Here is a 20,835-nt window from a genome sequence, read left to right on the forward strand (position 1 = left end):
TACAAGGACAAATACAGTTACTCTCGTCTCAGCACTTGCTTCCAGAAACGTACAGTAGTGTACTAACAGACGAGGGCGCACTTTCCACTTTCGAGCCCATGACAGCTGATGCCTGCTCCTCCTCTCCGCGCCTCTCGCCTTCCTTGCGTCGACTTGAAGATTTTTTCCTCTTCTTCATCTCCTTCTCTCCCTTGCTAGCAGCAAAATAGTTGATCAAACTTTTCCACAGTGGCCAAAATTCTCTTCAGCCTCACGCGCTCGGCGAAGCAACTTGCACAAGCGCATCGTCGGCGTTCCGATCGATCTCAACTGAAATCCCGACTATTGAGGCATCGACGCTACGCTACGCACTCTGCTAGCCCGAATGTCCGCTGTCCAGCGCTGCGGTTGGCCCAAGCAATCGTCACTCGTGGGGCGATAGATTTCTCCGGCCCAAGCCAGACGCACCACCAGGCCCCCAGACAGACAGACAGCCAGACACCGCTTCCACTCGTCATTTCATTTTCAGCTGGCCGTGGCACGAACCCTGGCATCCTGACCGCTGCGGCTCTGCAGCCAGACCTCCATTTTGACGCACACTAGCATCACACTCCAAGTATGCATGTGTATTTGCTTGTCTCGAAAGGGTTCAGAGTATGCACGCCAGCATGCTAGCACCACCACGCCAGTGTTGCTCCAAGACACCTGCAGTACATGTACTCGTGCATGTACAGATTGCGCCCACGACGCAGCGACGGACTGCTTTCCCTTGATTCTGCGGATACTTACTCGTACAGTAGTCTAGCAATGCACCGCATGGATCGGGCATCAGCAAACTATCTTCATTTGGGCAGTGTGTGACACAACTCTCGACGGATCAGCTTCAATCCGACTCTCACTTAGTGCATTCTTGCCCTAGCTCTCCTCTTGCTCCTCCCCACCACGGCTGACCGTGATCGTGACCGTGCATCCGTGGGAAAAGCTCCGTTGTCTGAGCTAGGGACTCTTTTTGCCCTGCTTCTTCTCCCTGATGCATCATGCCAGTATGCTATGTCAGCAAGTCAGCTTGGGCCGCCGTGCCATCAGCAGCGAAAGCGGGTGTGCCCAGTTCTGCCATGTTCCCAGCAAGACGTCGACTTGTCTTGCCTGTACAAAACGCCGACTCCTCCGTTTGGGGTGTTTCCGTCAGCCTTACAGCGATTGGGGTACCCCTCCCCCGCTCGTCAGCATGTTATTAACCTCTTCCTCTTCATGGTTTAAATTGGCACGCTCCCAGGGCTTTACCGCCTAGCTGCTGAATCTGGGCGTCTCTGGATGACATTTGTCGATTTTGCAGGCGCTATCTCGTGGTGCCACATTCGTTGCCAGCGCTAGCATGGGCGACGCAGCAAATCACGACTTGCAGACGGGAAAACCTCCTCACCGTCCTGGCCTCAACGCACAGTTAAACTTGGTACGAGCTACCTGCATGGTTTGGCGGATCCCACCTTGACTTGTTGCTCCTACCCTTACGCTCCGCCTATACATGGCTCTATTGGAGAAGAGTAATTGATATGACCCCGTACTCGGCGCCAGTCAAGCATGTATGCCACGCTCAATTCGCCCCCAAGCCCTCAAAACTCTACCACATGATGACCTCCACCGCGTTTGTGCAACTGCAGGTGAACCACTAATAATATCGAGTCTCCATTGCTGGATGCCACGTCGGCTTGCCTCGTTGTTTACGTGGGGCAGAGGGCCATTACTTGAAATCCAAAGCTATTTTCAGGTCGACAAGCATCCGCCTCTAAGCGATCAACATATCGTGCCTCTGCTCTTTGCCACTTTGACGGTGAGAGTTCGTCTGGATAGCTGCAGAAGTCATACTACGCACTTGTGTGGGGTGTCTCAGTTTCATTGCTGCTGATATTGGTCCGGCTGAGCGTTTCTGTCCGAAATGTTGGTGGAGCCATCTGCAGGCTATCGGGCATCTATCGATGGTTCAGCTGCAATAGTTTTGTCTCTCTGCCTGACTACTACGTGGTCAAGATGTCTCTTATTCTGTCGACTCCCTGGCATTGTTTCACGGATACGCTACCTTTTCTCCCCTCACAAGTGCCGGCATAGCAAGTCCTAGACAAAGCCTCGTGACTTGTGTTTCACCGCATTAGACTGCATGTTGGCCCGGTCATTGGACTTTCACAAGCCAATGCGCTCTGCACAATAGGGTCCGAGAATCTTTATCAGATATACAAAAACGGCAGCCATCCTACCTGAGCCAGTCGTGAGGTGGGCGCCGCCGCAGGAGCTGAGAATGTAATTACACCGATTCGCCATGACAAAGCGATTGGATGCGGGATGATCATGTTCCGCAGCAACAAGGCACGGCAGAGTTACATAAGGTATGGCTAAGCTCAGATGTTTATCTGTTGTACCTGACATGACTCGCTAGTTGTTCCTATGACGCCAGTGAGTCGAGATGGCATTCAGAAGAGCAGCAATTGGCCTCGTTCCTAAGCGACTTATACGGAGAGCCATCATGGCGTCTAATGCTCGACCAGTCATCTCCGCCAGCTTACGGTGTATTTATACAGGCGCCCTGACTCAGCTGCTCACCTGACGCCCATACTATGCAAGCCGCCTGAGCCGGTCGCCGGCTAGCTCCTCCCTGAAGCGGTAATACCCAGTCCCACCAACTCCGGCAGACCCATGACCGGGCCTGTGTCGTCGGCCTTTGATGTTTGACTCGGAGCTGTGCTATTTCCATCATTCATTGGTCTCCTTCATATTGAAGAGGTTGGGACACGATGGTGGTGAAGAGTCCTAGGTGTTAAGAAATTTCACCCATGTTGCGGAGCCTATCGTTCTCGTTGCGGAACGGAATGTCATTGCTCTTGTCGCCTCATAATCTCACGCGAGGAGAAATGCTTGGCATCTGGACGCCTGGCCATTTGGTTGGATGCGGTCCGAGCTGCCCGGCCACCGTCTCCGGAGAAGGCTGGGCCAAGTCGGGCCCGAGGTGGCCACCCGTTTCCCAAGTCAAGCCTAGGCCGCGCGCAAATCTGGAAAGACGTCGTTTTTTTTTCGTGTCAGGTCCTATTCATCGCGCCGTGCATACGACATACGATATACGAAAGGCGAAACGCTTGTCATGATCATCTTATACCCATGGAGGGGCCATCAAGGTTGCATGAGGTGCCGTGACTCTGTACCCGGCGCACTCGGGCTCCACAGAACTCCCACCTCCGAATCTGCCGGACCGAGGGCCGCGGCGTCTTTTACGTGTTGCTTTTTTTTTAACTGATCGTCACAGCACCATCATGAATCAGTTGCAAAATGCTGGTCACAAAATTCTATTGGCATGCTTGATAAAGCCAGTCGGCCAGTCGATTCAGTAAGATATACTAGCGTCCCGGCAAGATATCTGAAAATAGGGATGAAAAGCCAAAGAGTATGTAAAAAACTGTTAACCACCGGCGCCGGATCCGCCCCCACGAGTCGTTCCTTTAGTGCTATATGCGCTCCGCTCGATAACTGACTGCTATATACTTGCTCTTACAAGAAGATGACCTAGGTAAGGTAACCACCACGTAAACCGCTAAAAAAAACAACGACGACGTTCTTCATAGATGCTCTCACTACTGCTAGTAGTTGGGCAGTAAGCTGCCCACCACCCTGACGTGGTAAAAGCACATTATCTGATGTCCCTCGGCTACTCAAGAGAAAAAAGAGAGATGGAGAGAGTAAGCCGGGGTAGCTTGATGACCTCTAAAAAAAGGGACAGGTTTTTCCAGGGATGTCCTTGGGAGAGGCAAAGAGGAAGAGGGTGGAACTTTTGCGATTCAAGCGCGCAGCATCTTTCTTTCTTCGTCTTTACTCTCTCTCGGACATCTCTTTTTTTGGCATTTCGTCATCGTCTTGCCATCCATCTTGATCTTTTTGGCTCTCAGACACACACTCTCGATAGAGGCGTGAAGAAAAAAAAAAATGGAAAAAAGAAACATGGGGGGAGAAAAAAAATATAAAAATAAATCATCACATAACTGCAAAATCCATCGGCTCACCCCCCGCTGTTGTCGACCCGTCCATGTCATGTACTTCGCGCTCCTCCTCCATCATGTCAATCAGGCTGTCGAGATTCGCGTCCAGGACCTCGCCGTCTTTGGAATCGAGGCAGCGCTTCAGCAGGCGGCGGTACTTTTCGATCTTGTCGCCGACACCCACCATGCTTAGGGCGTCGACGTATTCCGTCTCTGCCTGCCGCTGCTCCATAAGCATCTGGCTGAGCTGTCGCGCGAGAGTAAGCCGTTCCTCGTAAGAGTCGTCCTGCATGCCTGCGTTGTTGGGATTACTGCTGCTGCTGCCATCGCCGTTCAGCTTGCTCATTTCGTTTTCCACCGTCTGGTGGATATGCAACCTGTTTTGGTGGGTAATTAGGGACAGCACGTTGTGCCTGACGAGGTTAGCCTCGCTCATGACCTTGGCAGCCACGTCGTCTGGTTCGAGCTGAGCTTCGAGCTCCGTGATTTGCTGCCGTACGGCGTTCAGCTCGGCCTGGGTGTTTGTCAAGATGCGCCGGGCCTCGGCCTCTGCCACGTCCTTTTCGTGCCACTCCTCGTCATAGCTTTTCGCGAGCAGCTGAAACTTTTCCATAATGAGCGGGGAGATGCGCGACTGAACCGTCGTGGCCGCCGCTGATTGGAAGGACAAAGGGGGCTTCCGCGCCTTGTCGCCCGCACCCGAGAAGGCGTCCCTAAAGGTGGCGCGCCGCTGGGAATCCGGCGCAAAGGGAGAAGATGACCGCTGTGGCCCACGGTCCTTCTTTTGAGCATTGAGCTCCATGATGAGGTCTTCTGCGCGGACCCCGTCGTTGTTGGGAATGTCCGTCGAGGCATTGCGGCCCAGCAGCGCACGAATGCATTTCCTAGCGTTGCGCAGGGCAGCGAGGTGCAGCGCTGTATTTCCGTCAGTGTCCTGCACGTCAATGAGCCGCTGGAAGGCACTCGGCTCCAGCGCCTCCTGCAGCTTATTCAGTATGTTGTCCAGGTAGTATCTTGAGCACGACGGGCTGTAGACGCGGCCGTTCTTCATGATGGCTGCATGGTGGATGACGGTGCATCCCTGGCTGTCCCTAACATCCACTGTCTCAAAGAGCTCCTTCATGACGGAGGGGAACGTCTGCTTGTCGTAGCAATTTGTGAAGTTGACTGATCGCATAAATGGTGTCTCGCCGCGAATGTTGCGGACGGCAACGTCTGCATTGAATCTCTTGAGCTGCTTGATCACGTCCACGTCGCCCATAGCGGAAGCCCAGTGCAGGGCCGTGTGGTTCTCTGCGTCAATAAGCCAGTTGGGCTGGAAGTTTGGCGGCGGATCGGGCTTGACTGCTGGCTGCTCATTTCTAGAAAGGAGGAAATAGTCCAGAAGCTCATCGCCATACACGGCGTGCTGCTGCTCCGTGAGATCCTGTAACTGCTCTTCTCTCTTTCTCTTGCGGTGGCCAGTGGACATGTGGCCCATGTCGTAGCGATCATCATCGGCAACGTACGAGGCCGAAGCTACGGTGAGGTTGTCCGGCGTATCGTCTTCCACGCCAGCCATGACGCTCTCACTGTTCTCGTACTCTTCGACAACTGGCATGGCGGCTGCCGCTGCGTTAGTGACGCTAGGAGCCATGCCTGCGGCCTTTGACCTACCCGAATTCCATTTGGGAAGCGGAGGACGGGACTTTGGTGCTTTAGGCTTGCTGGCATGCCTAGGAGCGGGAGGGGGGCTCTCGTTTCCTGGAACGAACTCGAAGATGGGCCGTATTCGGTCATAGACACTGTGCCGCTGGGCGAGGGCCTCGCCGGCTTCGAGGGGGATCCATGTTCCCTGATATTTGCCGTAGCCACCCTGAATCTTTTCGTGAACATCCTTCTGCACGTCTCTTTCTAGAATTCTCGTTCGGGCGGGTTTGTCGAAGCCTGCGGCTTTCAAGATGTGTGTTGCGTTGATCCAGTCATCGTGCCTCCTTCGCATGACATGTTCTTTTAGGTCGCCGCCGAATTGGAATTCATAAACGGGAATCTGATGATGGAGAAGTAATTAGCTTGTGTTGTATAATGTAGATGGTCTATTTCAATTTCGAATTGGGTTTTGTGGTGTTAAAAAATGAAAAGCAAAGAAAAGCAGGGAGGAAGAAGCTCCCAGGATGACCATCATAGCTTCCCTCTCCCCCCTTTGCGATTGATGATGGGGAGCTTGATATCTGATGGCTGGATATCTCTGATTTCCCACGCCTCCATGCTCCCCAATTGAAGGCCCGGATCCAACAACCAAGCTTCCCGCACATGTCTGCCGCATCCAAGATTCACTGGGGATCGCTTACTCCACTGTACGTGGCACTGAAAATGCCGGTACCTGCACTGGCCTTGACCATCTCGGCGATGGCAAATCCGACACGAATATCAACAAACGAGGGTCGCACGCAGGGTCAATTCCGGTAGGGCGAAGGTGCGATCGCTGGTGAAGCTGCTATGGCACGAAAGAGTCGCTTGTCGGGGTCATGCACAGCGCTTGTTGCCTCGCCATACGGCAGATTGAGGAAGCTGGAAGCAAATTGTCAAATTGTCACGTCTGCGACGCGGTCGGTGGTTGAGGAGACGCGGTAGACGCGAAACCACTTTAACAGGCCCTTTCCTGCCTGAGGCGCCACAGCCACAAGCAAAAAGCGGCGGGCAGCCCCACGTGATGCGGGTGTGGCTTGCGCTTGGGCGGGCAACTGGCGGGCGGCTGTGGCTGGTAGCTGGAGCTCCATATTCCAGTGATGTGCATTACTGGGGACGAGACATGGCCAATCACCCTCGACCACAACTTCGGAGCTGGTGAACCTGCAAGGCCTCCAACCCGACGGGAATCGTGATATCCGACAAGGCTACCCAAGGCTGCTACCCAAGGCTTCCAGACGTCGCCAATGCTGCGGACGCTGTGATCGAAGGGCCGGGCAAAGCAACGAAACGCAACTCTGTCCAGCAACACCAAGTGGCGGCCACCAAGGACGAAATTAAAGGGGGAGCCAACGCCGAGGAGGACGGCAACGACGTAGCCGCCAAGTGCATCTTTGGATTTGGGCTCAGAACGCGAAGATGACGGAAATACTGCACAATGCCCCAATTGTGCTGGACAACGGCTCGGGCACCATCCGCGCTGGTTTCGCGGGGGAGGATCTGCCCAAATGCTTCTTCCCCTCGTGGGTCGGCCGGCCGAAGCACCTGCGAGTCCTGGCCGGCGCGCTGGAGGGTGATTTGTTTATAGGGAACAAGGCGTCCAACGAGCTGAGGGGGCTGCTCAAGATCCACTACCCGCTGGAGCACGGCGTTGTGACTGATTGGGACGACATGGAGCGAATTTGGGAGTATGTGTATGGCGAGGGGCTCAAGACGCTGAGCGAGGAGGTTTGTCCACAAACAAAACAACCACAACAGTGACGGAAGAGAAGAGAGGCCGCTGACACCCACCGCAGCACCCAGTTTTGCTGACAGAGCCTCCTCTGAACCCCCGGAGCAACCGCGACACGGCCGCCCAGATCCTGTTTGAGACGTTCAACGTCCCCGCGCTGCACACGTCCATCCAGGCCGTGCTGTCGCTATATGCCAGTGGCCGGACGACAGGTATCGTCCTCGATTCTGGCGACGGCGTGTCGCATGCGGTGCCTGTCTACGAGGGTTTTGCCATGCCCAGCAGCATACAGCGGATTGACGTTGCGGGCCGAGACGTGACCGAGTATCTACAGACGCTGCTGCGCAAGAGTGGCTACATCTTCCACACGAGTGCCGAGAAGGAGGTTGTTCGGCTGATCAAGGAGAGTGTGTCATATGTGGCGCATGACCCCAAGAAGGAGGAGAGGGACTGGATCGGGGTGAAGCCCAACGAGAGCAAGTTTGCCGAATACGTCTTGCCAGACGGCCACAAGCTAAAGGTGACTTTGGTGGCCCTTTTTCCCTGGCCATTCTTCCGCATACTGACCCTTTTCAATAGATTGGCGCTGAGCGATTTAGAGCTCCTGAGATTCTGTTTGATCCCGAAATCATCGGCCAGGAGTATCCTGGTGTGCACCAGATTGTGGTTGATGCCATCAGCCGCACTGACCTGGATCTACGAAAATCGCTCTACAGCAACATTGTCCTATCCGGAGGCAGCACGCTGACAAAGGGCTTTGGTGATCGACTCCTGACGGAGCTACAGAAGCTCGCGGTCAAGGACATGAGGATAAAGATCTTTGCGCCCCCAGAGCGTAAATACTCTACATGGATCGGAGGAAGCATTCTCGCTGGCTTGAGCACCTTCCGCAAGGTAAGCGGCCCGTGGATCTGACTGAGCAAGTAGATGTGTGTTATCTTACTAACAAGTGAGGTAGATGCTGGTGAGCATTGATGATTGGCACGAAAACCCGGATATTATCCACACAAAATTCACATGATTCACGAAATGGAAGCGGGCGTATCGGCATAAAGGAGAGCGAAAATCGTCTTTTTCATGTCTGGCTGCTTTGGTTCAAGAGAGCGCGCAGTAATATTGAACATTTCTCAAAGATGGGCCGTAGCTGACGCGGCAGGTCTGGCAAAATTTGCTCCGGTACCAAAGGAGACCTAAGAATAAAAAAAAGGGGGGTTAAAGAAGAGAGAGAAAATGACGATATTTCCCAGAGGTTAGAAGTCAGCTGGTGGGTGTACAACTAATTTTCTTTTTTTTCTCCTTCTTCTCACGAAAACAAAGAACTTGGTTTATGATACAGAGACGGGAGGGATTCTTCTACAGGGAGCGAGCGGGCATTAGACCGAGGGAGTTGTAGGACTTTGTCTGATTACCTAGATGAAGGGAGCCTAATGATACCCCGATTTGCAGTTGATGGTTGGATTGGGGCGGGTTGAGTGTGATGGTTTTTATGTAGTAGCTGGGGAGAGCACTTTTTTGCACTCTGTAACGTGTGGTTGATAATTCATGAGGTTATGCTGAGTTGAATGACGGTTCTTTTGTTTCTTTCTTTTCTTCTCTTCGTCTTTTTGTGTTTAGAGGGCGAAAGGTTTGTATGTGACTTGTGCGGGGGCGGAACAGCATCAAGTCCTTTGATAGAATGGTTTCGTGGTCTAGTTGGTCATGACATTTCGTTAACAGTTTCGTTGACACCACCGAAAAGGTCCCCGGTTCGAGCCCGGGCGAGATCACTATCTTTTTTTTTTTTTTTGGAGACTTGCTTTCCATTCTCTTTTTTTGGTATATTCTCAGCTACTCGAAGACGTAGTTAAAACATGAGGTTGTTAGTGAGAGCCAAGTCAGGTGCTGAGAGTTCATGAGATGTTGGATGCACTTTCGCTCAACTCGAAACTCTATTGATTTGGGCTGCTGCCACTCAGTTGAATAGCTACTGCATCATCTTCTCTCTACACGCTTTCAAACCTTCCACGATTAAGTTATGGTAACGTATTTTGCTTTCTATTTCTCTCTTCTTCCTCTCCTCTCTTGTACACACATTCTTTGCCCCGCCTTCATCGTTATTTTTATTTCGGGATTATAGTTGAACTATCCAGAAGATTTTAGGACGTTTCATCACAGGTGAGAAACAAATAATGATTTAGAAACAGTATATCAGTGACTAATATCTTCCAGACATGGCCCCTCACGCTACCGACGAATCGCCTCCCGAGACAAACGGGAACACGCCGCCGCCGCCTAATGGTCCAGAAGAAGATAACTCACATTCACCCGCTCAAAGAGAACGCAATTCACGCGCTCAGAGAGAACGCGCTCGGAGATACGCTAACGTACTGTCTGCTTTGGATACAGAGGGTATACCTCGTGCAATAAGAGAAGAAGAAATAAGACGAGAATTAGAAGAAAGAGAAGAAGAATTCAGACGAGCAGAAAGACGACTGGAAGAAGAATACAGACGAGGAGGAGGAGGAAGACAACTAGCAGAAAGACGACGAGCAGAAAGAGAAGAAGAATTCAGACGACGAGCAGAAGAAATTCGACAAGAAGAAATCAGACGACGAGGAGGAGGAGTACAACTAGCAGAAAGACGACGAGCAGAAAGAGAAGAAGACTTCAGACGACGAGCAGAAGAAATTCAAGAAGAAGAAGTCAGACGACGAGTAGAAGAAATTCATGAAGACCAAAGACGACAAATACAAGAACGACTAAGACGACAAACAGAAGAAGCCAGACGAAGAATAGGAGCCCCCACACCACGATCTCGTTTCCGTGCTGGGAGGCTGGGGGCCTCGGGGCAACGTCACCGTGAGCCACCTAATAGTCCAGAAGAATTTCGCCCACATTCACGTCACCATGAGCTACCTAATGGTCTACAAGTCCATCACCCACGCCCTCATTCAGGTTGGCATCCCCGTAACAGATCGTCTTCTACGGACAGAGGGGCGATGGTTCGTTCAATGAGACAAGAACAAGATCGACTAGCCCATTCACGAGCCCGTTACGAAGCTTTGCAAGCTCAGGCGCTGGGAAGCTCGAGGCAACGTCATCATGAGCCCGATCCTATGGGAATCGATGACCCATCTTGGATAGAGCAACGCTTACAGCAACGCATGTGGCGCGGGTTCCCTGTTCCCCCTGAGCCAACTCGGCATCCGAGACTAAACGGTATAAATGGTATCAATGGAAATCAGCGTCCAATACAAAACGGTATAAATGGTATAAATGGAAATCAACCTCCGAGACACAATGGTGTGAATGGTATAAATGGAAATCAACCTCCGAGACTCAACGGTATCAATGGCATAAATGGAGATCAACCTCCGAGACAAAACGGTATAAATGGCATAAATGGCGTAAACGGGCATTCCCACGAGGGTGAGGAAGCTAGCCAAGATGAGCACTCGGACGAGGATGATAAAGATGCGTCAGGCCAACCCATGGAGCAACTGAACATAAATGGCGTACATGAGGATCCCGACGAGAACGACGGCCATGAGCAACGAGACACGGGCGAGGCGAATCATCATAGAGTACTATCGCGAAGGTCTCCGGAACTTTGAAAACTTGGTGGACAGGATCTTAGATCTTGCAGAGCGCTTCAAGATGTACATGTGGTCTTGAAGAAGGTCACCACGTGATGAATGATGGGTTCAAAGAGAGGAGACGAGACTGTCGTCGTCATGGAGAGAATACTCGCAGAGGCATTTGATTCGGTATCAATGGATATCTTGCCTCCTCGGCGAGACGCCGTGGTAGCTCTTTGTCGACGGAAACCTGTTTGCTGGTTGGCAGTCAGCGAATAGAGTCAAGGGAAAGGGTTCCTTTGTTGGATTCTTTCAAGCGGTTATTGGTTTTGGTTCGTCTTGTCCGACATTGGCTATGATACCACAGGATTGATTGGTTCTTGGGCAGAGAGGTTTGTTTGTCTATTATTGCAGCCCGTTGATAGATTTCCTTTTTTGGCATCTGTATAGTCTTCCAGCGGTAGGCAGAATCAGAAATTGGTTACGTCTTCTTATCTTTCTTTGTTCCTTCTTTATTCCTTTGTTTCTTTTTTGCTTCTTCTCATTTTCTCTGTTTTTATCTCTCTCCGTGCCTTTATCCTTTGCCTATATAAACTGTTCATTTGTCCCCTTTCCGAGATGAGTCTACAGATAATCACCAGAGGTTTCGACATTACAGGTAAGACTCAAAAGTTACGCAGCAAGAACCTGCCACTGACGGATATATACCAGACACGACTCTTCGCATACAGCTTGAATTGCTTTCCTGATACCCACCAAGACACAAATCGGCGCCTTTCAGCGAGCTAAGAGGATTTCGTGAAAATGGCAGACGCACACGAGCAGCCCGAGAGCTCCACTGCCTATTCTGAGACTATCAGGTTCAATAAGAGAACGCTTGAACAAAAAGTCAACACATTTTTGGACAAAGACGAAGAGGAGTACAACTCCAGGAAGAAAGCTTTCCTCGACATTATCCGGGAAGAGACCCACCGTGAGGGTAAGAATGAGCAGGAAATCCAAATCTAAATACTTGCGGCCGAATCCATGATGGCGATAAAGCGCCAGGGTCGAGCTTGCTACGACCGCCTCGAACTTCAAGAAAAGAGGAAGAAGGATAGGAACGAAGAGGATAAGATCAAAAATGGTAGGATCAAAAAGAATAAGATCGAGAGGAATAAGATCGAGAGGAAGAACATCGAGGAAGAGAACATTGAGAAAGATAAGATCGAGGAAGAAAATATCGAGAAGGATAAGATCGAGAACGAAAAGGCTGAGAAGGATAAGAATAAGGAAGAGGAGATCGAGAAGGAGAAGATTAGGGGGGAGAAGATTAAGCAGGAGGAGATTAAGCAGGAGGAGATCGAGGAAGTTATGAAGAAGTTTCAGGAGGAATTTATAAAGAAGCTCCTTCAGGAGCAAGGCCTTAACAGAATCAGGTGGGCAATTTTAGTCAGAGTCCCCTGGCTAAAGGATAATGGCTTGCCGACGGAGGATATTCTTTCAACGGTGGTTGAAAGCTTGCGCAGGGACGGTATGAGTGAAGAGTTTATTGACTCGGTGTCTAATGATATACTGGCTATTTCGGCTCAGATGGAGACTGGCAATGGTCAGACTCGGGATGCTTAATTTTGGTACAGGGAGTTTATTCTGTCGACTCATGGAAGCACGATGACTGCTTACACAAATGTAATCCCACTCTGGGTCTATTTAGTCTATTTAGTCTAATTCGTCTATTTCGTCTATTTATTGCAATAAAAATCTCGATTCTACAATTGTCAAGCCGATGATATGCAACTGGCTCCTCTAGCAGACTTGCAGCATGTTGAAGACGCTCATACATCATCTACTACAGGTAGTCTCTCACTTGCAAAGAATGGGACGTTAAAGCTCGTTGCTCTGCTAAATACTAGATTCAGCGCCAACTACTCATTGATTGCACCAGAAGCGCGACTTCGAACCCATACTTCAGCGTTTTGCGCGCTCAATGCAACAATGCTGCGGTGGTTGCCGGACCGTGCTGCCCACAACAAGGGGGTCCAGTTATCGTGATCTGCCACATTGACGTCTATATGCTTCAAGTTGTTCATGAATAGCACGTACTTGGTCTTTCAGACGTAGAGAAACTCAGGGATTGGTTACTTCCTGTCATTCTTTGTACCTCCCTATTTTTCTTTATACTCGTCTTTTTTTATTTTCTTCTGTGTTCTTCCCCGCCTTTCTTTGTTTTTCCTTCTCTTTGTCTATTTATCCTCCTTTTTAAGTACTTAAGCAGCTCGTTCCTCCTCCCTTTCGAAATGAATCTACATATATCTGCCACAGGCTTCAATATCGTCAATACCGCACATAAGATTCCAAAGGTAATACAAAACAGAGTTTACTACTACCATATATATTTCCTAGCTATGACCTTTGTTTTTATTATATAAATTATGGTTTACATTGCTTTTCTAACGTTTATTAGAACATTTACCAACACATTTTCACGAGCAAGAAGAGGATTTAGCCAAGATGGCAGACGCACACGAGCAGGGCGAAAGCTCCAGCGGATTAAGAGAGACAGTCGAAAAAATCGAAGGCGAGGCCAATAAGTTAGTGGCCAACGATGAGGTTTCCATGTCTGAGAGGGAGGCTTTCGAGTTCCAGAAGGCGGAGCTCGAGCTCCAGAAGAAGACCTTTGAGTCCCAGATGATAGCTTTTATGATTCAGAAAGCAAAATACGAATCCGAACTCCGGCAGATAGAGGAGGTGAGGAAAAGGGCTTTTGATGCTAGAGAGAAGTTTTTTTATGGCATGGAGAATGATTTTATGATCTATGCTGAAGGTTGGATGCGCTTTATGGGTGTGCATGAAATGGAAATCGAGTCCAGGATGTGGTCCGCGAAAGGAGGAATGGCGTCCCGGAGGGTGTATTATGACGGCAGCAAGCAATTGTATTCGGAATTGGACGATTTGAAACCTTCCGCCTTTTCGTTGACGGAGGTAGCATTGCGGCCTTCGGTCGAAGAGGAGTTCGCATAAAGAGGAGAAGGGTATGCTCCAAAAGGGCGCAATATGGCTGAGATTCCTGAGGTGGAAGGTACACAGAACGGTTGCAGATTTAATCCTCTCGATGAGACTCATAGGGGGCGCAATAAGCAGGCAAATGAAATCCTACTATTGATCTGTCGAGTCGATTAATGCAAGAGAACTCTCGATTCTACAGTTCATAGGTCGGTGATGTGTAGATCATTCCTCTGGTTCACCAGGAGCCTACTAGAAGACGGATTGGTGACTACATGTACTTGTGCTCGTCTGTTTCTGCATCCACCCGTTTTCGTATTCACTCGCTCTTCCTTTTCCCTTATTACCCTTGCGCTCTCGTCTCCAACCAGCAACTGCTGTTAACTACACGATTCTTCAAATACTTGCCTACGTTGGTATGTAGTAGCTGCTACCACCTCGACCTTTGCCAACTATCGTCTTAAATTTGGAACATTGGATGTCGAGGGAGCCGACCTCTAGAAGCTGAGTGCCGATATCGAGTAGTAACCCAGTCTTGATGAGCAGTAGAAGCTAAATCTCGTTGTCGAGCCTAGTTCAACAAATAATTCAACCCTCTCTCTTCCAACTGAGTCATTCAAGCTGCAAATTTAGTGAACAGGCAGTACTAAGCGCGCTGGAGTGGAAAACGCAGAAAATTCGAAATTCGGCTGAGTCACGATTATCCGGTGCAGGGTAAGTACATGTAATGTTTGACTCACTCCCAAGAGGGGTAGCTTGTGATGCTACAGACGAGAGAGCACGCCCATGGTGGCAATCATTAGAACAACAAAGTAATGGCAGCAGATCATCTGAATCATGTCACAAGAAATGAGAAATGTAGATTGATGAGCGAGTAGAATGTGTTCGCATTGATTTAGCATTATCAACTAATGTATCTCAAGTAACTTTTCCGCCTATACTCTCTCAAAGCGGCATCCATTCCGTGCTGCTTGGTTCTGCTCCAAAAAACTCCAATGCAATTCAATTCCCAGATAGCCTATAAACCAGGCGGGTATATTCGTAATCGTTAAATCCATCACACAGGCTTATGTGTGTTTTTTTGTGTTGTGTATATATCAAAATCGCTCTCCCAAATGTCATCCAGTGCCGTGTCGTATCTTCAACGCCAGTTTTTGCTTATATATGTTTTTGGTTTTTCGAGTCCAGTTACATCCTCAACCAAATGTAGACTGATGGCTAAGTAGACGTCTTCCTCTACTTTCGTGAGAATGAGCCGCTCACGCGAGACGCCCACATCTTCGCCTTCTCGCCAACAGAGCTCGCACTGCTGCCCGCGCTCGACACGCTGCTGGCATCGCTAGGCTTGCGGTTGTAGACGTTGCCCGCACCGCCGCGGCCGACGTGGCCCCGCGATGGGTTCTGGTTGCCGGGGGTCTCGAGGGAGCGCAGGAGGGCGGGCTGTAGCTTGTCGGCCTGGTGGACGTTGCCCGCGCCGCCGATGCCAGAGAAGAATCGCTGGTTGGGGAGCTGGCGGGATGCTGAGGAGGAGGCGGAGGATGATGATGTGGGAGGGAGGGCTGAGGAGCGGACAATGTTGCCGGCGCCGCCGCGGCCGGATCTGATGTAGTTGTTTTGGGAGGGGGCGGACTCTGTGAAGACGTAGTTGACGGGCATTGTGACGGTTGTTGTTGTTTTGGTGTTGATTTGTGTGTTGATTGTAGTGGTGATTGTGTGTGTGTTGTATGTAAGTGTTGTAGCTTGGTGGTGTAGTAGCTCAATGGGTTGTAATTGATATCGTCAGGCTTCAATTCAGAGAACAATCAGTTCAACAGTAGAGTAAACAAGGTAGTAAATCTCTTCGTAGCTCAAGCAGTAGCACCTCAATACCAGAGAAGAGGCCCTCACAACCTCTTATACCAGCTGCCCCCCCTTCGTCTCCCCCAAATTACCAAATCGATTCCACCATCAAGGTCACACAACCATGGAGGTCCCCTCAAAACGCCAGCAAGTCACCAGACCAAAACGTAGCCGGCACTAATGACCAACCGCAAAATTAATTTTTCAGCGAGCCTCACTCATCCTTTCTCCGGTCTTCTCTGCTTCTCCCCCTTGCCTGTTGCGTTATTGTTGCCCCTGGCTCCGCACCGCTGGTTCCGCCTGCTGATCCATTTTCTGGAACATGCCACCCAATCCCGTGCTGCTGCTAGTTTTTTTCTTCGCTTTTTTTTTCTCTTTTTTCTTTTCTTTTTTTTTTCCCCCGCAAAACGCTATGCTCAAGCCGGGCTGGCTTGATGGAGACTCAACCTTGAAGACCCATCGAGGAGAACAAGAACAAGCCCTTTTCCATGGCCTTGCCACTATGTACCTTAGTAGGTACCTAATTTCCAAGCTTTTCTTGGCCACTCACGTCCGCTGGTGCTCCTCAGGTGGGCAATTTTGGGACTGAAGCGGGACTGCGCCCCTCCCGCCAATATGCGCACCCAGCAAAGGTGGTTTGTACGCGGGATATACCCGACCTCACCACACATTTACTATGAGCGCATTGAGTATTTTGAACGTAGCAGCGACTTGGATGAGGTGGCCAGATCCGACCGGAGCTCAGCGAGTTGCGCTGGTTTTTTTTCGCTTCCCAGCCCACAGCGCCTTACAGCGGTCATTGAAACGTTCCAGGCCACTAAAAACCCCCCTGTGTTGTAGCGCTGCGGCCGGAGCCTCCTGGTGACCCGATGGCGTGTGTCACGCGGGCCCTTCAGCGAGTTTTCTGTAGGTAATGAGAATGCCCGAAGCGGTTTCGTTTGTTTTTTTCTGCAGCGAATTTTTTCTTTTTTTCTTGGGAGCTGAGCTTGGACTTGTACCGTTGCAGCCAGCCAACCTGGAACCCCCAATGCAGCGAGTAAGCTGTGCAGCGCTGTGCTGTACGTGTACTCGTATTACGAGAATACGCAACCTGGTGCAGTAAATTGCGTGCACGTTTTCTGTTACATTGTTACATTCTTACCTAACCGCTCGTAATAACCAATTGTCAAATGAATTGACTCCTCATCCCACTCACTCCAATTCCCCCTCATCCAACCGCCAAACCACGAGGCCTGCAATTGACGACATTCATTAGGCCATTCGTCGTGTCAATGATCCAATTTCCTCTCCTTACAGCATAATGCTCATGCTCATGTTGGTTCCTTGCCCAAAATTAGGTAATGTAAGCGTAGAAGTCAGTGGCTCGACAGAGGTAGACAGTGGCATCATCACGAGGTGCAATTGGTTTTTTTTTTTCGCTCTCGGCGCCTTTTGCGTCATTCCCGTGGCCACATGAGCACAATGCAAGCACCTCTCAGGGGCAATTTTCTTGCATTTCGCCAGCTTCCCAGCTTTGTTCCTCTTTCTATTCTTACACTTCGCTTTTTTTCGGCCCGCCGGCTCGCCATGCGCATCGCAAATTGTTAATCCCGATTTTCCACCTTTCAATTTCCATTTGCTGCTTCTGCCGGTTTCTGCGAGCTTACCTGTACCTTTTTTTCCTTCCCGCACTCTCACTCATCTGGCCTGACCCTGGCATGACACTTGCCTGAGCGAACCCGATCGGAGTCGCCATGCCGGTATTCTTACTTCATTCTCCTTTTGACTAATCCGCGTATGACTCTTTTTAATTACCTAGCTTGGCACATTGCTATAGCTGGGACTTGCAAATCGACAATTCCGAGTTCCCAATTCCCACCGAGTGCAACGCGTTAATGACGTATCGGTGACTTGCACCCAATGGAGCTGCCGACGATCGCCGCCCCTCTTCCGAACTGGATGACTGACTGACTTTGACAGACCAGGGGGATCCAGCGCCAAACAGCTTTGATGGATCGTCATCATCATCTTGCCGGCCGATGCGGATGTCAATCCCAATGTTAATTGTCGGATGCATCGTTACCCTGGCATGGTTCAATGTTACGGTACCACGAGTCTATAATTCGCGCGCAGGGCTCAAAAACTCCAATCAAGGAAAATTGCCATTCCATCGTGAGGTTACTATATTCGTAACTATCCTAGACGGTCGTACGAGTATTCATATACTCGACCCTATTGTTCGACTCATCCAACATCATCGACACTCATCATCTGTCATCCGTCATCCAGACCATTCATCAGCTCTCAAAGAGTCGGTATTTATCCTGCCATCTAGCAGATAGCAATAACAGCGTTGCCCCTCCCCCATCATGAGGAGGAGTAGAAGAAGAATAAAAAAGAAAAGAACATAAAAAAAAAGAGAAATGCTAGATGATCCCAGTAAACGTACATTCCAACGCCGAATAGTAAAAGTCGTAAAAGTGCTACCAGTCCGCCCCCCCTGAATAGCCAACCCAAACACCATACAAGGAGTCTAGCCAGGCATCGGCCGTGACAGATCCGTCATAAGTTTTCAAATTTTGTTTTGTTGAAAAGAAATGAAATGCCCATTCGGACAACGTGCAAGCTGCTTCAAGGGCCGAGACTCATCCAGGCGAGTCCCGTACATAGAGACCCGATGATGATGACTGTGACGATGCCCGCTCCGGCCTTGTCGCCCGCTGTCACGGGCGCCACCGGCCTCAGGAAACTGTTCGGGTTGCTGCCGGCGTTGGGATTTCCCTTGGACGTACCACCCGTGTCGTTGGTGACGGGGACGTGGGCCGTACCAATGAGAAGCGATGACACGGCGCCCACAACGTTCATTTCTTGACCTGCTCCGGTTCGACCATCGTATTGACCCGTGTTCCATTTAAGTCCGCACTGGCGCCCCAGGGCACCGCCGGTACATTGCTTGATGGCCGCCTGCGCCGATGTCTTGAGCACAGGCAGAATTTTGGGAGCCAAGAAGGGGGCCAGCTGTGTCGTGGTGGCATACCATCGGTGGATGTAGCCCTTGAAGGACACCATGTCGGTGCTGCAAGTGTTGACGCTCTCGCACGACGGCTCGTAGGCGATGCCCTTGGGGAAAAAGGTCTCGAGGCCGTGGTCGACCAGCTTCTCCAGTCTCGTCTTCCATACGTCGCTTTCGGTCTACTGGGGAGGTAGCCATTGAACTTAGAGACCAACATTGCCATTTTCAGCATAGAAAGACTCACGTGGTTGTACATGTATGCTGTGCCAAGAACCCAAACCGCGCTATTGTACGAGAACTCGGCCTTGTTGATTTCAGTGCAGTTGTTTGATACGTCTGCGCCGTCGTAAATGGCATAGGTATCATTGTCCAAGAAGCCAATCTTGGCCATCCAGTCCCACGTGTTGTCAGCCCAGTCGGAATACGTCTTGTTGCCAGTGTAGCGGGCCAGTCGCGCTCCCAAATTGAAGAAACAACCATTGGCAATACCTAAGGAGAGTGTTAGCCGCCATCACGATACATGTCCCGGCAGACTCGACATGATGTCGTGCTTACTGTTCTTGTAGCTGTATCCGGGGTTGGTCGGCGGGATCTGCCAACGAATACCGCCGCCGCAGGTGCCGTCGTGGCGATCGGGACTGGCCTGGGTGTTGAAGACTCCCTGGGCCAGGGCCAGCCAACCGGGTCTATCAGCGGGAGGGTCTGGGAACTTTTCCTCGGCCGCCAGCATGGCCGTCATGCCCCAGAAACCTTGGTCGTCGTTACCCAGCGAGAGAGTGACGTTAGGGGGCTGGAAGTCGTCGTTGGGGCCCGTCTGCCACTGAATGGCCTGCATGACGAGGTCGTTATAAGTGGTGTCGTTGGTCAAATACCAGTAATCGATCAGTGTCCCCCACATGGCACCGCCTTCCCACCAGTAGTAATCACCAGCAGGAGGTGGTCCAGGGAGAATACCTGGAGTCTGGCCAGATTCGTTTCCGTGGTAGTACTGCAGCATATCCCACGCGACAGTGCTTGCTGTTTTCTTAATGTCGCCTGGCGGGGAGAAGAGAAGAAAGAAAGATTAGCTACCAGCATCGTCAAAGCAGAGGGAGAGCGCATGCTCACTGGTTGAGGAAATAGAGAATGGGCTCTGCTGTGCGACGGCCATATCTGCCACAGAGAGGAGGGCAGCCATGGCGCCCGGCCGAAAGAAGGATTTCATGATACCGACGCCAGCGTTTTACGAGTTTAAAAAACAACAGTTGGTCGGGGCGTCAACCCAAGCATACGAATCCAACGAAGGATGGCGCAGTAGCGAGCGCGAAGTCGAGTAAAAGGGCTGTCGTGCGATGCAGTGCAATGCGATGCGATTCGGTTCCGTTTCGTTTTTGCGTGATGGTGAGATGCGGATTGCTTACGAGTGCATCTAGTCGGGTAACGAGGGAAAAAAAAATAGCGAGCGAGGGAGGAAGCGAAAGTGGATGGATGGAGGGCGGTTCCTCGGCTGCGGATTCGCGAGCGAGAGCAGCAGGTGTCGAAGAAACAGACGATGGTGAAGAAGATTGATGATGATGAAAGAAGAAAAGAGTGAGAGTGAGAGCGAAAGTGAACCGGCAGACCGGGAAACAGGCTCAAGATGTCAATCAAGACAAGACAAGGGGGGCTGCAGTGTGTGTGTGTGTTTGGTTGTCACTTGGACTTGGACTTGGGACGATTGAAGATGTGAGGTGTGAGAACTGGGGAATAAACTGGAGCGGTGGCGCAAAAATTGGTGATGGGCTGGCGCTACTTGCTGGAGGGCAGAGGGATTGGCATGTTTGATGTTACGCCGGCCGGTACCACTGCCGCTCATGACGCGTGCAAAGATACCTGCGAGCGCATGCCGGTTGGCCGGGTAAAATGAGCGAGAATCCTGTATTCTACGAGTACCATCTGGGCTGTGCTGTCTTTACCGCTGCTGTCTACGTATACAAAAACAGACTTCTGCCCGGGTGAGATTGTTATTTTGCCTGTCCTCGTATCGTATTGTCTGTCTGCGTGTCTGTCCTTTACGGAATACGGGCGGGCTTTGATGCGGAGAAGCAT

The 20,835-nt window shown here is 50.8% G+C and overlaps 6 protein-coding genes across 6 annotated transcripts; 3 read left to right on the forward strand and 3 right to left on the reverse strand.

Moving 5' to 3' along the window:
* Positions 1-3,993: 3,993 nt before the first annotated feature.
* On the reverse strand, positions 3,994-6,379 carry T069G_04238 (ankyrin repeats (3 copies) domain-containing protein; the record flags this gene model as incomplete). The annotated part of the gene is made up of 4 exons (XM_056171448.1): positions 3,994-4,652; positions 4,698-5,609; positions 5,655-6,027; positions 6,329-6,379. The coding sequence occupies 4 exons, from the start codon at positions 6,377-6,379 to the stop codon at positions 3,994-3,996; spliced, it is 1,995 nt and encodes a 664-aa protein (XP_056032340.1).
* A 706-nt stretch (positions 6,380-7,085) lies between these two features.
* Positions 7,086-8,419, forward strand: T069G_04239 (actin domain-containing protein; the record flags this gene model as incomplete). Its single annotated transcript, XM_056171449.1, has 4 exons — positions 7,086-7,394; positions 7,463-7,918; positions 7,978-8,292; positions 8,357-8,419. The coding sequence occupies 4 exons, from the start codon at positions 7,086-7,088 to the stop codon at positions 8,417-8,419; spliced, it is 1,143 nt and encodes a 380-aa protein (XP_056032341.1).
* Positions 8,420-11,759: 3,340 nt separating this feature from the next.
* T069G_04240 (uncharacterized protein) lies at positions 11,760-12,563 on the forward strand (the record flags this gene model as incomplete). The annotated part of the gene is made up of 2 exons (XM_056171450.1): positions 11,760-11,934; positions 12,037-12,563. The coding sequence occupies 2 exons, from the start codon at positions 11,760-11,762 to the stop codon at positions 12,561-12,563; spliced, it is 702 nt and encodes a 233-aa protein (XP_056032342.1).
* Positions 12,564-13,445: 882 nt separating this feature from the next.
* T069G_04241 (uncharacterized protein) lies at positions 13,446-13,955 on the forward strand (the record flags this gene model as incomplete). The annotated part of the gene is made up of 1 exon (XM_056171451.1): positions 13,446-13,955. The coding sequence occupies one exon, from the start codon at positions 13,446-13,448 to the stop codon at positions 13,953-13,955; it is 510 nt and encodes a 169-aa protein (XP_056032343.1).
* Positions 13,956-15,173: 1,218 nt separating this feature from the next.
* Positions 15,174-15,593, reverse strand: T069G_04242 (uncharacterized protein; the record flags this gene model as incomplete). The annotated part of the gene is made up of 1 exon (XM_056171452.1): positions 15,174-15,593. One exon carries the CDS (start codon positions 15,591-15,593, stop codon positions 15,174-15,176), a length of 420 nt encoding a protein of 139 aa, XP_056032344.1.
* Positions 15,594-18,386: 2,793 nt separating this feature from the next.
* On the reverse strand, positions 18,387-19,945 carry T069G_04243 (glycosyl hydrolase family 76 domain-containing protein; the record flags this gene model as incomplete). Its single annotated transcript, XM_056171453.1, has 4 exons — positions 18,387-18,947; positions 19,013-19,257; positions 19,324-19,803; positions 19,876-19,945. The coding sequence occupies 4 exons, from the start codon at positions 19,943-19,945 to the stop codon at positions 18,387-18,389; spliced, it is 1,356 nt and encodes a 451-aa protein (XP_056032345.1).
* Positions 19,946-20,835: the final 890 nt, after the last annotated feature.

The sequence above is a fragment of the Trichoderma breve genome, chromosome 2 (assembly GCF_028502605.1).
Source record: "Trichoderma breve strain T069 chromosome 2, whole genome shotgun sequence".
Classification (NCBI taxonomy): Eukaryota; Fungi; Ascomycota; class Sordariomycetes; order Hypocreales; family Hypocreaceae; genus Trichoderma; species Trichoderma breve.